At 39.5% G+C, this 15,232-nt stretch overlaps 1 protein-coding gene across 1 annotated transcript; it reads left to right on the top strand.

Moving 5' to 3' along the window:
* Window positions 1–10,719: 10,719 nt before the first annotated feature.
* Window positions 10,720–12,309, top strand: LOC110287302 (protein FAM47E-like). Its single transcript, XM_021153959.2, has one exon. The coding sequence runs from the start codon at window positions 10,720–10,722 to the stop codon at window positions 11,983–11,985; it is 1,266 nt and encodes a 421-aa protein (XP_021009618.1). The 3' UTR covers window positions 11,986–12,309.
* The last annotated feature ends 2,923 nt before the right edge of the window (window positions 12,310–15,232 follow it).

The following is a 15,232-nucleotide window of genomic DNA, read 5'->3' as shown; positions in this document are numbered from 1 at the left end:
GTCGGGCAGTGAGAGGGATGTAAACTGAACATGTAAAAAATAAATTATAAAAAAAACCTCAGGACTCTACTGAGACTCTAGGCAGCCTATTAGTTGTCACTCCTTGAAAAATAAAAAAGTGAATGGCACATTTGTGACATATAATGGCACAGAATATACACTACTCTTTCAAAAGGGATGAATGTGGACATAGGAAAATTTGAGCAAAGCAATGCTGAAATCCAGCAGGGCAAATGCCAAACTCTGTACCTCCATGTTCTATATCAAAGACCTTACATGGCTCTACCATTTGAGCTTTTCTGCCTTTAGCACACTTTCTATCTCTTGGGCTGGTCCCATCCTCTGTATTCAGTGCACAGTACTGGCATCTTCAACACCTTGGGGTCTCCAAGTCAACTGAGGCTTCATTGTCAGAGCTGCATGGAAAAGCTTCTTAGGGCCTCTTGTCTCACAGGCCCTTTAAAAATGAACCACTCTGCCGCACACTGCCCAGCCCCAGAGGCTCTCTGAAGCTGTGAAGGAACATTCCATGACCCCTTTACTCACACAGCTGTAGGTGACTTTATATGACTGTCTGTGACTTTGCAGACTGTGACTTCAAAGCCATCATGACAACAGTGCCAAGTTCAGCGGTAGGCCTGGCATAACCTTGGCTCCCATGAGCCAATTTAACACCTTTATCTGTTGTTGCTTTATAGCATCACTGATGTCCTTAGGCACTTTTCTTTCACAATGCAGAAGCGCTGGGTGGGGTCTTGCCTCAGGGTACCACACTCTTACTTCTGTGTATCTCAGGTGTTTCCAGGACATAGATTTCTCCAACAATGACAGCTTCAAGCACAAGTTTTAACAGTAACACTAACCTTGTCAGTCTCCCCGGCTTGTGCATTTTGTATTTCAATATGCCTTTCTCCCCCTCATTTTCATTGTAAACATGTATAAGAATGATTACTAACAACCTGTCAATAGTAACCTGACTTAGCTCTTCCAAAAAGAAAAAAAGAAGAAGAAGAAGGGGGGGGGGATATCATTTCTTTTAAATTTAGCCTCGGGTAATTTTTTAGTACATTGACAGAAAGCAGCTACATTTGTTGTCAAAATAGTATACTAATGGTCTTTAGCCCAGTTGCAATCATTGTTGTTCCTGAAGCCTCTTGAAATGAGTAGCCAGAGTCGCCATGGCTCTTGGCAGTACTGACTTCCAAGCTCCTACTAGGACTCTGCTTACATCCCAAAGTCCTAAGGGAGTGTTGCTGGTGGTACTCTTATAAGTAAATGAGTCCTGCACTTGTGGACAACCTCCTGTTAGAGACATAGCTTGTCCATATTGCTCTCTGGGCTGAATGAACTTTGTCTCATTATCTTACACCTTTAACCCTTCATTTCAGAATATTTTTCTGAGCCCAGAGCTGTCTCCTCCTGATAGTGAGGAGAATAGAAACAAAGTAAGAGGAGTAACAGCAGAGCTCTGAATTAGGAAACAGGCCATCCATCACTTGCTTTCGTGATTCTAACATGCCCTAAGACCGCCCAATATTATACAGCCATATAGACAATGTTCTCTTTGTCTCCATTTTCCTCTTGGCTGATGCAATTTAGTGGTTACTGTGAGGCATCTTTCCCACATGGGTACAATAGAACCCTAAAGCAAGGACCCATATTACCCCAAGTAGCAGAACAAGTTGGCAGGTCTGATTCTTCTTCAGACCTTGTTATGGGGTCTAGGGTCACTCAGAGATTCAACATGACTATGAATACATTTTACTAAGAAGAGGTTTTATTAAATGATGCTACCAGATACTCATGGCACCAGGACTGCAATCCAGAGCTTTCCCACCATGCAACCCAAGGCTTCTACAGTCAAAAATTACAAGATTACATGCATTTTGTGTATGGGTAGGCAGGTTCTAATTTCAACATATGTATTGTGAGGTTATCCTAGTCATTAAACAGAGTAAGCAGGTTTGGTTACAAAAGCAGAAATAGAGTTAGTCTTATGAACTATGATCTTTTAAGAACAACAAAGTTTACAAGATCAGTCAGTTTTAAGAATAGTCATAGGTCTGCAGCCTGGAGCTGACCCTGTACCACAGCTCTCCATACCCAAATCCTGCTGGAAGAGAGATGGTCTCCCAGGAGTGCTGACACACCTGAGATCACAGGTGAGACCACCACTTCTGCTCAAATTCCTGGCCCAAGAAGGACCAACCCAGAGTAATCAGGAAACAGGAACAGAGGAGCAGCCTGAGACAGGATCCTTCCTGTTTCCATCTGTGCCTGGAGTTTACCCTGTGCCACAGCTATCTGTACTCAAATCCTTCTAGGAGAGAGCTGATATCCCAGTTGTGCTGACACACAGGTTCACAGGAGGAGCAAGCCACAACCAGAGACAGCAAGACCAGCTAAAACCAGAGATAACCAGATGGCAAGAGTCAAAGGTAAGAGCATAAGCAACAGAAACCAAGGCTACTAGGCATCATCAGAACCCAGTTCTTCCACCACAGTAAGCCCTGGATACCTCAAAACACTGGAAAATCAAGACACTGATTTAAAATCATATCTCATGATGATGATAGAGGAATTTAAGAAGGACATAAATAACTCCTTTAAAGGAATACAGCGCAACACAGGTAAACAGGTAGAAGCCCTTAAAGAGTAAACACAAAAATCCCTTAAAGAATTACAGGAAAACACAACCAAACAGGCAAAGGAATTGAACAAAACTATCCAGAATCTAAAAATGGAAATAAAAACAATAAAGAAATCACAAAGGGAGACAACCCTGGAGATATAAAACCTAGGAAAGAGATCGAATGTCATAGATGTAAGCATCAGCAACAGAATACAAGAGATGGAAGAGAGAATCTCAGGTGCAGAAGATTCCATAGAAAACACTAACACAGCAGTCAAGGAAAATGTGAAAAGCAAAAAGCTTCTAACTCAAAACATCCAGAAAATCCAGGACACAATGAGAAGACCAAACCTAAGGATAACAGGTTGAGAAGAGAGCAAAGATTTCCAACTTAAAGGGCCAGTAAATAGCTTCAACACAATTATAGAAGAAAACTTCCCTAGCCTAAAGAAAGAGATACCCATGAACATACAAGAAGCCTACAGAACTCCAAATAGACTGGACCAGAAAAGAAATTCCTCCTGACACATAATAATCAGAACAACAAACACACTAAACAAAGAAAGAATATTAAAAGCAGCAAGGGAAAAAGGTCAAGTAACATATAAAGGCAGGCGTATTAGAATTATACCAGATTTCTTACCAGAGATTTTGAAAGCCAGAAGATCCTGGACAGATGTTATACAGACACTAAGAGAACACAAATGCCAGCCCAGGCTACTATACCCAGCAAAACTCTCAATTACCATAGATGGAGAAACCAAAGTATTCCATGAGAAAACCAACTTCACACAATATCTTTCCATGAATCCAGACCTTCAAAAGATAATAAATGGAAAACACCAACACAACAATGGAAACTACACCCTAGAAAAAGCAAGAAAGTAATCCTTCAACAAAACTAAAAGAAGACAGCCTCAAGAACAGAATCCCAACTTTAACAACAAAAATAACAGGAAGCAACAATTACTTTTGTTTATTTTCTCTTAACATCAATGGACTCAGTTCCCCATTAAAAAGATATAGACCTAATAGACTGGCTACACAAACAGTGCTCAACATTTTGCTGCTTACAGGAAACCCACCTCAGGGAAAAAGACAGACACTACCTCAGAGTTAAAGGCTGAAAAAAAAAATTCCAAGCAAATTGTCTGAAGAAACAAGCTGGAGTATCCATTCCAATATGGAATAAAATTAAGTTCCAACCCAAAGTTATCAAAAAAGATAAGGTGGGGCATTTCATACCCATCAAAGATAAAATCTACCAAGATGAACTCTCACTTGTGAATATCTATACTCCAAATGCAAGAGCAGCCACATTCAGCAAAGAAACTTTAGTAAAGCTCAAAGCACACATTGCATCTCACACAATAATAGTGGGAGGCTTCAACACCCCACTCTCACCAATTTACAGATCCTGAAACAGAAACTAAACAGAGACACACAGACACTAACAGAAGTTATGAAACAAATGGATGAAATAGGTATCTACAGAACATTTTATCCTAAAACGAAAGGATATACCTTCTTCTCAGCACCACATGGTACCTCCTCCAAAATTGACCATATAATCGGTCAAAAAAGAGGCCTCAACACTTACAAAAATATTGAAAGTATCCCATGAATCCTATCAGATCAACACGGACTAAGGCTGATCTTCAATAACAGCATAAATAACAGAAAGGCAACATTCACGTGGAAACTGAACAAAACTCTACTCAATGATATCTTGGTCAAGGAAGAAATAAAGAAATAAATTAAAGACTTTTTAGAGTTTAATGAAAACGAAGCCACAACATACCCAAACTTATGGGACACAATGAAGGCAGTCTTAAGAGGAAAACTCATAGCCTTGAGTGCCTCCAAAAAGAAACTAGAGAGAGCATACACTAGCAGCCTGACAGCACACATAGATGCTCTAGAACTAAAGGAAACAAAATTCACCCAAGAGGAGTAGACAGCAGGAAATAATCAAACTGAGGGCTGAAATCAACCAAGTGGAAACAAAAAGGACTATTCAAAGAATCAACCAAACCAGGATTTGGTTCTTTGAGAAAATCTACAAGGTAGATATACTCTTAGCTAGACTAACTAGAGGGCACAGGGACAGTATTCTAATTAACAAAATCAGAAATGAAAAAGACATAACAACGAAACCTGAGGAAATCTTAAACATCATCAGATCCTACTAAAAAAGCCTATACTCAACAAAACTGGAAAACCTGGATGAAATGGACAACTTCCTAGACAGATATCAGGTACCAAAGTTAAATAAGGATCAGATTAACTATCTAAACAGTCCCATTTCCCCTAAAGAAATAGAAGTAGTCATCAATAGTCTCCCAATCAAAAAATCCCCAGGACCAGTTGGGTTTAGTGCAGAGTTCTATCAAACCTTCAAAGAAGACCTAATTCCAACTCTCCTCAAATTATTCCATAAAATAGAAACAGAAGGTACTCTACCCAATTCATTCTATGAAGCCACAATTACTCTGATAACTAAACCACACAAAGATCCAACAAAGAAAGAGAACTTCATACCAATTTCCCTTATGAATATTGATGGAAAGATACTCAATAAAATCCTCGCAAACCAAATCCAAGAACACATCAATATATCCATCATGACCAAGTAGGCTTCATTCCAGGGATGCAGGGATGGTTAAATATATGGAAATCCATCAACATAATCCACTATATAAACAAACTCAAAGACAAAAACCACATGATCAACTCGTTAGATGCTGAGAAAGCATTTGACAAAATCCAAAACCCATTCATGATAAAAGCCTTACAAAGATCAGGAATTCAAAGCCCATACCTAAACATAATAAAAGCAATATACAGCAAACCAGTAGCCAACATCAAACCAAATGGAGAGAAACTCGAAACAGTCCCACTAAAATCAGGGACTAGACAAGGCTGTCCACTGCCTACCTATTCAATATAGTAGTTGAAGTCCTAGCCAGAGCAATTCGACAACAAAAGGAGATCAAGGGGATACAAATTGGAAAGTAAGAAGTCAAAATATCACTATTTGCAGATGATATGATAGTATATATAAGTGACCCTAAAAATTCCACCAGAGAACTCCTAAACCTGATAAACGGCTTCAGTGCAGTAGCTGGATATAATATTAACTCAAACAAATCAATGGCCTTTCTCTACACAAAGGATAAATGGACTGAGAAAGAAATTAGGGAAACAACACCCTTCTCAATAGTCACAAATAATATAAAATATCTTGGCGTGACTCTAACTAAGGAAGTGAAAGATCTATATAATAAAAACTTCAAGTCTCTGAAGAAAGAAATTAAAGAAGATCTCAGAAGATGGAAAGATCTCCCATGCTCATGGATTGGCAGGATCAACATTGTAAAAATGGCTATCTTGCCAAAAGCAATCTACAGATTCATTGCAATCCCCATCAAAATTCCAAATCAATTCTTCAACGAATTAGAAAGTGCAATCTGCAAATTCATCTGGAATAACAAAAAACCTAGGATAGCAAAAACTCTTCTCAAGGATAAAAGAACCTCTGGTGGAATCACCATGCCTGACCTAAAGCTCTACTACAGAGCAATTGTGATAAAAACTGCATGGTACTGGTATAGCGACAGACAAATAAACCACTGGAATAGAATTGAAGTCCCAGAAATGAACCCACACACCTATGGTCACTTGATCTTTGACAAGGGAGCTAAATCCATCCAGTGGAAAAAAGACAGCATTTTCAAGAAATGGTGCTGGCACAAATGGTGGTTATCATGTAGAAGAATGTGAATGATGTATTCTTATCTCCTCATACAAAGCTCAAGTCTAAATGGATCAAAGAACTCCACAGAAAACAAGAGACACTGAAACTTATAGAGGAGAAAGTGGGGAAAAGCCTCGAAGATATTGGCACAGGGGAAAATTTCCTTAACAGAACAGCAATGGCTTGTGCTGTAAGATCAAGAATTGACAAATGGGACCTCATAAAATTGCAAAGCTTCTGTAAAGCAAAAGACACTGTCAGTAAGATAAAAAGGCCACCAACAGATTGCAAATGAGTTTTTCCAATCCTAAATCAGATAGGGGACTAATATCCAATATATACAAAGAGCTCAAGAAGCTGGACTCCAGAAATTCAAATAGCCCCATTAAAAATGGGGTACAGAGCTAAACAACGAATTCTCAACTTAGGAATACAGATTGCCTGAGAAGCACATGAAAAAAATGTTCAACATCCTTAATCATCAGGGAAATGTAAATCAAAACAATCTTGAGATTCCACCTCACACCAGTCAGAATGGCTGAGATCAAAAATTCAGGTGACAGCAGATGCTGGCGAGGATGTGGAGAAAGAGGAACACTATTCCATTGCTGGTGGGATTGCAAGCTTGTACAACTACTCTGGAATACCTCTCCTGGGCATATTCCCAGAAGATGTTCCAACTGGTAATAAGGACACATGCTCCACTATGTTCACAGCAGCCTTATTTATAATAGCTAGAAGCAGGAAAGAACCCAGATGTCCCTCAACAGAGGAATGGATACAGAAAATGTGGTACATTTACACAATGGAGTACTACTCAGCTATTAAAAAGAATGAATTTATGAAATTCTTGGGCAAATGGATGGATCTGGAGGATATCATCCTTAGTGAAGTGCCCCAGACCCTTTTTGGTCCCTGTCTGTGTAGATCCAGTCTCTGGTTGCAGGTGGACAAGGAGTCGGTGAATGAATGACAAACAGAACCAACAGGAGAGATTGTATAGAATCTGAATGTAATTTTTCAAGTCGAGCATCAAACTTTTTATACTGAAGAGTAACAAGAAACTAGGCAAGATACATCAGCCGAGTTACAGTGAAACAATACAAAAGGAATATATACATCAAAAGAAGGCAGGGACCAGGCCACTGCCACTAAGTAGGGAGCCAAGTGTAATGCTAGTCTTTTGTTAAGCCCACCACCAGGGGTTGTAGTAAATGCCTGATTATGCTGTTTCTTTGTGCCTAGTGAAGAAACCTGTCTCAGGGAGATTCCCTAACTCTTTCATGGTAAACCCACCTATTCCATAGGCCATTGTGAATTCTCTTGTCTGGGTAAGACTGGCTATTGTCCCAAGTAAACACTCTGCAGACCAGCCCTGAGCTATCAGGCTCCATTCTTTGTAATGCCTAATTAGTTTCATTGTTTGTACTAGAAGTAAATTTGAATGTTACTGAATAGATAACCTTCTTACTGAATTCCTACTGAATTCCAAGTTCATTGGCTTCAAGCATTTTCCAGGACGTTGGAACACTGTTCAGGCTTAATTATGTCAGAATTCAATCTTTAAAGGCACTTATAATAAAATAATACTAAAAGAGAGCACGTGGATCCATACACCAGACTAATGCAGGGATAGGGTATGAGTGTACTGGTTATGAGAATGCTTGGTTCCAGGAGGTTGAGTTTCCTTGAAACTCCCTGCCCCGTGAGTGCTTCCAGGCCTCTTGGCCTGCCAAGTAGACTTCACTGGAGTGTGCATAGCATTCTCCTCCTTTCATTTTTATTTTTCAGCCGAAGTTCCAGAATGTCCTGCTTTGTCATAGCTACAGATCTTAGAAGTACTCTAAAGATGAGTGGAAACACAAGGATTACTAATAAAATAATGCCAATAATAATAGCAAGTAGGTTTATATATTGAACCCAATTCAGGGGATTCAATGCACTTAGGTTATTATTATTTTTTTAATCTCTGGCCAATTCATCAATGTTCCAAGTGTCCAAGTGATTTTTGCTAATATCTGAAATTTCTGGCTTTAACTGTTCCAAGTCATGAGAAATATCAGTATCTCTCCATACTCCCTGCAAATAAGCTTTAGTCCTTACCCAGTCAATGGTTGTGTTATAAGGTAATGGCGTGACACAAATATATTGGAATGAAGCATGAGATTTAGTAGCTAACCTAACCTTAATATTTGCAGTATCTTGCCCTATTGCCAGCACTACTTCTTCTAGGGCGTTAACCTTTGCCTCCATTTTTTTATCTATAATATGCAGCTCTGACAAAGCTACAGAAATATTCCTATGCTTATCATTAACAAAATGAGCAGTATGCAGCTGCTGAACTAAGGCTGTGGTAGATAACTTTTCAAAGTTTGCTTTCCAGTGACAGGCTTTATCACACTCAGGGATAGACAAAATCTTCAGGCAGAGACTACAGAATATCTGCTCACCTAACACCAGGGAAGGGTAAAACAAATTCCATGGGCAGCTGCATGCAATATGTTTGTTTGTTTGGGTTTTTTTTTTAGGTAAATTAGAACTTTATTGTCACATAATCATCTACGGATTAATGGAAGTGACATCTAATTGTGAGAAATAGTTGAGCCCTCCGGCAAGGCTAAGAGAAAATATGAATTAGAACATTCTTTGCAATAATTCTGTAAATGTTTTGCTTTCCATAGCTTTTCTCAACAGAATCTATACTTCAAAAGGTCAACATACTCATTGTATGACCTGACAACCAAGTGCTCCAAAAATTCACAGTCTTTTATAATAATAATAAAAAAAAACCTTCACAGTGCACACTAATGTCTTTGGAAAAATCCCTTGGCCCAACAAAAAACCATGAAATGGATCAGTTCCTTAGGTTGTGGCCCAGTTATGGATAGCAGACAATTCCCTCAAGACTTTTGCAGTGCACCTTTTTTCCCCCTACCAGGTGTTTCTCTGTAAGGATACCTGGAAGACCACTTCATGAAACTGTAAGGGCAAAGCCTAAGTTGCAATTAAGATACAAAACCTAACATTTTGCATTGGACAATCAATGGTAGGGATCATTCCTAGGAGATGTGATTTCTCCTTTCCCTAGCAGACATTCATTGCCTATAGTTTCCTGTGAATTTTTTCCCTTCAATGGGAACATGTCCATGGTATTACCATTGTCCTGAACTTGTTTATGCAGTCGTTTCTAGGAGAGACCATTTCATAGCAGACTCCCTGGTATTCTGGCTATCACAATCTTTCTGCTCCCTCTTCTTTGACCTTCCCTGAACCATAGACACAGGAGCTGTGATGTAGATAAAGGCACTGGGGCTGAGCTCCTTATCATCTGTTGATATCTATGTTGTGTCCAGTTGTGTTTTTCTGTGATTGTCTCCACTTGCTAGAAAGAGGGGTTTCTTTGGTAAAGGATGGTAGCTACATTTATCTGCATATAAAGACAAGATTTAGAATATTGTAAGGAACTATGTAAGACTTGCAAAGTGGAGTTAGTAGATTCTGTTCTAAAGCTTGTGACTTTACTATCCCTGGGAAGCTGGTTAAATTTCCAGTACCTATTCACTGCCACAGAAGGGTGAGTGCCATTCATTGTCACTTTAGACTTCTCTTGCCATGCTGGTAATTGTGGTTAATGGGTGTTGCAGCTGGATGGAGGCTGTCTTAATTGCTTCTTCCTCTTGGCGCCTTGCATTATATTTTCTGGAACTATGGAAGCTAGACTGCAGAAAAGATGCTTTCTGGTTAGATCCAGGTCAGATCTTAAGTTGTTTATCCTAAGTGTGTCATCACAATAGCAATAGGGGCCCATCGATAATCTATATTGTTTGGAGAATCACTTGGACTTAACTGGACAACCATTCAAAAGGAGGTTTCTATTGCCTACTTCTGGCAATCTATCATTCTTTTGGAAAGCATTGCCAGCCCAGTTGACTTCACACACACACACACACACACACACACACACACACACACACACACACACACATATGCACACACACAGTGTGTTATTTTCATTAAATATAAGATGATATTTAATACACATTTCCATAGAAACATTCTTTTAAACATAGTTCAAGACAGAAACGATCTGAAACCATCAAAAAAGACTGTAATAAATAAAGGACTTTTTGTGGTCCATATTATGGCGAACAGAATGGAGGAGACTGCTGGTAGGGCACTCCCTTGCTTGTCATAGTAGAATCCAAGGTATTCAAGCAAGATCTCCTAGCAACTGAGTGGCCCCAATGAAACAAATTCCTGAGGCTGCGGCAGAGGCAGAGACCGCGGCAAAGGCAGAGGCAGCGGCCGTGGCTCCACAGCCAGAAATACTATGGGAGACCACAAGCTTCCAGGGAGCCAGGCCCGTCGGTCACTTAAGACAGCATCCCAGGGCACTACTGCCAAGTCTATATGGAAAGACTCTTCCAAGTGTTTTTCAAAGCACAAGAGAGAGCAGCTGAAGTTGCCCACCTCCGTGGAGAAGCAACACCGACACCATGGTAAGGAACGATCAGGGTCAGATGACTTCAGAAAAGCAATGGAATTGACTGAAGAGCAGACCCCAAACAGTGTAGAGAGTCCCCTTTTCCCAACAATTTCTCACGGAGTATGTAGTCCCACCGCCAACAAGAATCAGCAGAAGCTAGCTGATGATTCAGGACTGTTATACCCCCTTTTGACAGTCCAGCCACCACGTAGAACCACCTGGGGCAACACAGGTACCCGACACAATCAACAGCTGCTTGCTCCATGGCCTAGAGGAGAAGATAATTCTGCAGACATACTAATTAAAATGCTGGAAACACCAAGCTCTAACCGGATGCTGGAAAATAAGTGGCTGTATTGGGAAGATCACAGGGAAGCAACCAAGCAGCCCACCACCTCTGCCAAACAGTCTCAAGGAAAATCCGATCTGGAACATCATAAGCTTCCCTGGTTATGTGAAGGCACTTGGCTCCATGACAGCAAACACAGAGGACAGGATATGCTTAGCTCTATTTATTATAAATATATATACAAAGGAGGGAATGACGAATGGGCTGGAAAATATAGAGATTCCATGCAGCATATTGACACAGGATATGAAAACCAATCAAGCTATGAAGAGTCACCTGTAAGGAGAACTAATATGTGTAATTTTGACATCAAGTATGGTAAGAAAATGAGCAAAGGGAAGGACATGCCATTATCTAAACAGGAATCCAGCTTTGTTATAAAACTCCAAACCTCACCAGATCTTTACAGAGCCAACAAATACAGGAAGTATGAGTCACTATTCCTGGAAAACGGCCAGATGAGAACACTAGGAACTGAAGAAACTGATCCCAATGAACTTGAACTTCAAGGTGCAAATACCCGTAAACCAGAGCAGGCCTATCAACCAACTGACTGGAAGTACTTTATAAGCAAGGATGACACTACACCGACCACCCTTGAGCAGATGTTTATGAAGAAGGGATGGGGTTATAAATGTTCTTCTCCATCATCAAAAATGTTTAGAGATTATTATTGGATCATGGATTCAGATGATGATGACACCGACAATGAAGAAGAAGAGGAGGAGAAATTGAAAGAACAGCAGACAGAAAATAAGTAGATGACTTTCTAATTATAACTCATTTGGCTATATCCAGTTCTCATTTTACACATCAATCAAGGTATACATCATGAAATAATTCTCATTGAGCTTCTGCCTCGCCTTCACATAATACATTACGGTATCAACTGTAGGATGAATATTCACATGTACTTTTTCAACATCTTTGTTGCATTGAAGATATTACATCATTACATTAAACAATAATAAGAATGCATAAAACTATAAATAAAAACAGCTAGTATTAGGAAGATCCTGGGATGACACTAATAATGTGAGAAGAATATCAAAACACTGAAATTGCAAGAATAAAAGAGACTTTCACAGCTCTCTGTGGCTGAAAACTTAATGAACTAACTAGCAATTGTTTTGTCAACTGTAACTTGAAATCAATAGCCAAATAAATGTGAATTCATCTTCTGTAACAGTTACTTTGATTTCAATTTCAAATTCATTTTGGTGTTTACAACATTAATTTCCATTTGTCCATCCAGAACATTCACTAGACAATGGTTATTTTAATTTATTCTTTTTGTGTATGTTCAGTGCAAACAGTTAGGATTTAATATTTTCACAATTAGGTCCTTATCACACATGGGACTTGCAAATATTGCCATCTCGTAGTGCCTTTTATCATTTTGTTTCTTTTCCCTGCAGAAAGTATCATGTTGGAATTTCTCACCTTTCTTTCTTTTGCATTCAGGCTGTTTTTAATATCACATCCCAAAAGTTAATTCTCATGCAAATATCTAAAGTCTGTTAGGTTCTCAGCAACTAGAATGTGCAGAGGACAAGATGGACACTCAAGTAGTTGGTATAAGAATTGAGAAACAGAGAAAAAATTTTAAAATATAAGATTTATTTTTATTCTAGAACATTCCCCTCACATATTAAAAAGTCACACATTTCTGTGGTCCTCTTCACCTTTCACAAATGTTGTGAAGTTGTTCCTGCCACTGGTGACTTCTCTTTTCCCCCCAAAGTCCCTTTTCTGGTTGAATATAGTAGACAGTTCTATTGCATGCCTGTGTCACTTTTTCATTACCACATATGCCTTGGAGAGTCTATATGATGTAGGTCATCCAGTGTGCCAGCCTTCCTCTTTTCCCCATGGCATCTTGATACATACCACTTCATTTTTAACATAAGCAATGAAATATTTGAATACAAACTTGAGGGAAATTATCTTGGATGTAAAATTTCATTAAGTCTAGCAGTAATTAGAAATATGTCAATATTCCATGGTTCATTGGAGGTTCAAAAGGTGGCAAAGGTGATTTAAGTCTCTGACCTCCTGAACACATAAACAAAATGTCAGTTTGTCTCTGGTTGGAAAACTTTATTCAGCGTTACATGCATCATCAAAAAGCACTATATTTTGTGTCAAAAACAAATTTGTAATTCACTCATTTTTCACTTAAGCTTTGTGACCGTGTGCTTCATGGAGTCAGTTTCCTCATATATGCAAAGGAAATCAAGCTGTTAAACTTAAAGACAGTTTGATGAGACTCATGGAACGATTTTCTATAATTGCTTATGGTCACAGGTAGCACATAGTTGATACTAAATATGTATTCATAAAAGAGGAGTGTATTCATAAAAGGCAGATGGGCATTGCAGTGATCCAAAAATAAAAGGAAGGTTTTCATGACATGACCCATTGTGAGACTCTTATATTCAATCATACTCAATGTTAACTATTGCTGAAAGTTAAGAAAAAATTATATGGGGCTGGAAAGATGGTTTCATGGTTAAGAGCATCAGCTGTTCTTCCAGAGAACCTGAGTTCAGTTTTCAGAGCCTACATGGCAGCTCACAACTGTCTATAACTTCAGCTCCCTGGGCTTCAACACCCTCACACTCCCAATCCACTTTTCCTGACAGTTTGTTTCTTGGCCACTACCATTTGTAGGCAGCAGCTGACAACATTTTCATTCCTAGAAAAACTACAGAGGCATGTCATGACTACACCCCCTATAGGTCTCATCCTCTTTGAAAAGCCCCTGGGGAAAAAAGCCAAACAAAAAGCCAGGCATCGGCAAGTCCCCCTTGTGACCCTCCTGTTGGGCAGTTCTGATGACTTTATTTACGTCACAGCACCTTTGCAATACTCTAAGGAGTTTAATTTCTCCTTCCCCCACTATTAAAAAAATATCCTTCTGGCTTTTGCACTCCTGTCATTGTTGTGGACTTCATTGTTCAGACTTATGAAATAAGAAATTGGAAGCCGGGTGTGGTGGCGCATGCCTTTAGTCCCAGCACTCGGGAGGCAGAGGCAGGCGGATTTCTGAGTTCGAGGCCAGCCTGGTCTACAAAGTGAGTTCCAGGACAGCCAGGGCTATACAGAGAAACCCTGTCTCGAAAAAATCAAAACAAAACAAAACAAAAAAACCAACCAAACAAACAAAAAACCAAGAAACTGGTGTTGTCTTATGGTGTTGGGAGCTCTGGTGACAGTCAGTGTACCTTTGCATCAATACCAACTCCTCCTGAGTTTGCTGACCAGACTCTGCAGTACTCAAGGAGAGCACCTGAACCTCATTCTGGTAGTGAATTTTGAACTGCACATATTTAATCATCTACCGGCTGTCAGGAGAGCACAAAGGAACAGCAATGACTCTCATAACTCTTGGAGATGTTTCTGCCAGTATTGCACGTCACTCTGTTGATGGCCAGTTAATGAAGAAGGATGCTGGGTTTACGTGCTGTACCATCCCACGTTCACTATCACATTCACAAGTGAGATCAGGAAGTTTTGGGCTACATTTCTACGAGTACTATTAAGTCAGGAATTAGATATATCCAGTAAGCAGTTGTTTGAGTATTTTTTTGATTCTTCATAATCAAGAAAAGAAGAAAAAAACTTATTGTCATGAACTCTTTCAATACAGCTAGAAAAAATGCACACAAATAGTAAATGTTTGTTAGTTTAATTTCTCGTGGCATGATATCTTTGGAGAAAGGATAAATTATTATCTAAGATTGCAAGCTTGTACAACCACTCTGGAAATCAGTCTGGCGGTTCCTCAGAAAATTGAACATAGTACTACCGGAGGATCCAGCAATACCTCTCCTGGGCATATATCCAGAAGATGTCCCAACCGGTAAAAAGGACACATGCTCCACTATGTTCATAGCAGCCCTATTTATAATAGCCAGAAGCTGGAAAGAACCCAGATGTCCCTCAACAGAGGAATGGATACAGAAATTATGGTACATTTACACAATGGAGTACTACTCAGCTATT

The sequence above is a fragment of the Mus caroli genome, unplaced genomic scaffold (assembly GCF_978045245.1).
Source record: "Mus caroli unplaced genomic scaffold, Mus_caroli_1 scaffold_5, whole genome shotgun sequence".
Classification (NCBI taxonomy): Eukaryota; Metazoa; Chordata; class Mammalia; order Rodentia; family Muridae; genus Mus; species Mus caroli.
Note: the sequence above shows the minus strand (reverse complement) of the source record. Positions and strands in the feature narration are given on the sequence as shown.

Coding starts and splice junctions, on each gene's coding strand:
- LOC110287302 (XM_021153959.2), top strand. CDS start 10,720: ATGGGAGACCACAAGCTTCCAGGGAGCCAGGCCCGTCGGTCACTTAAG.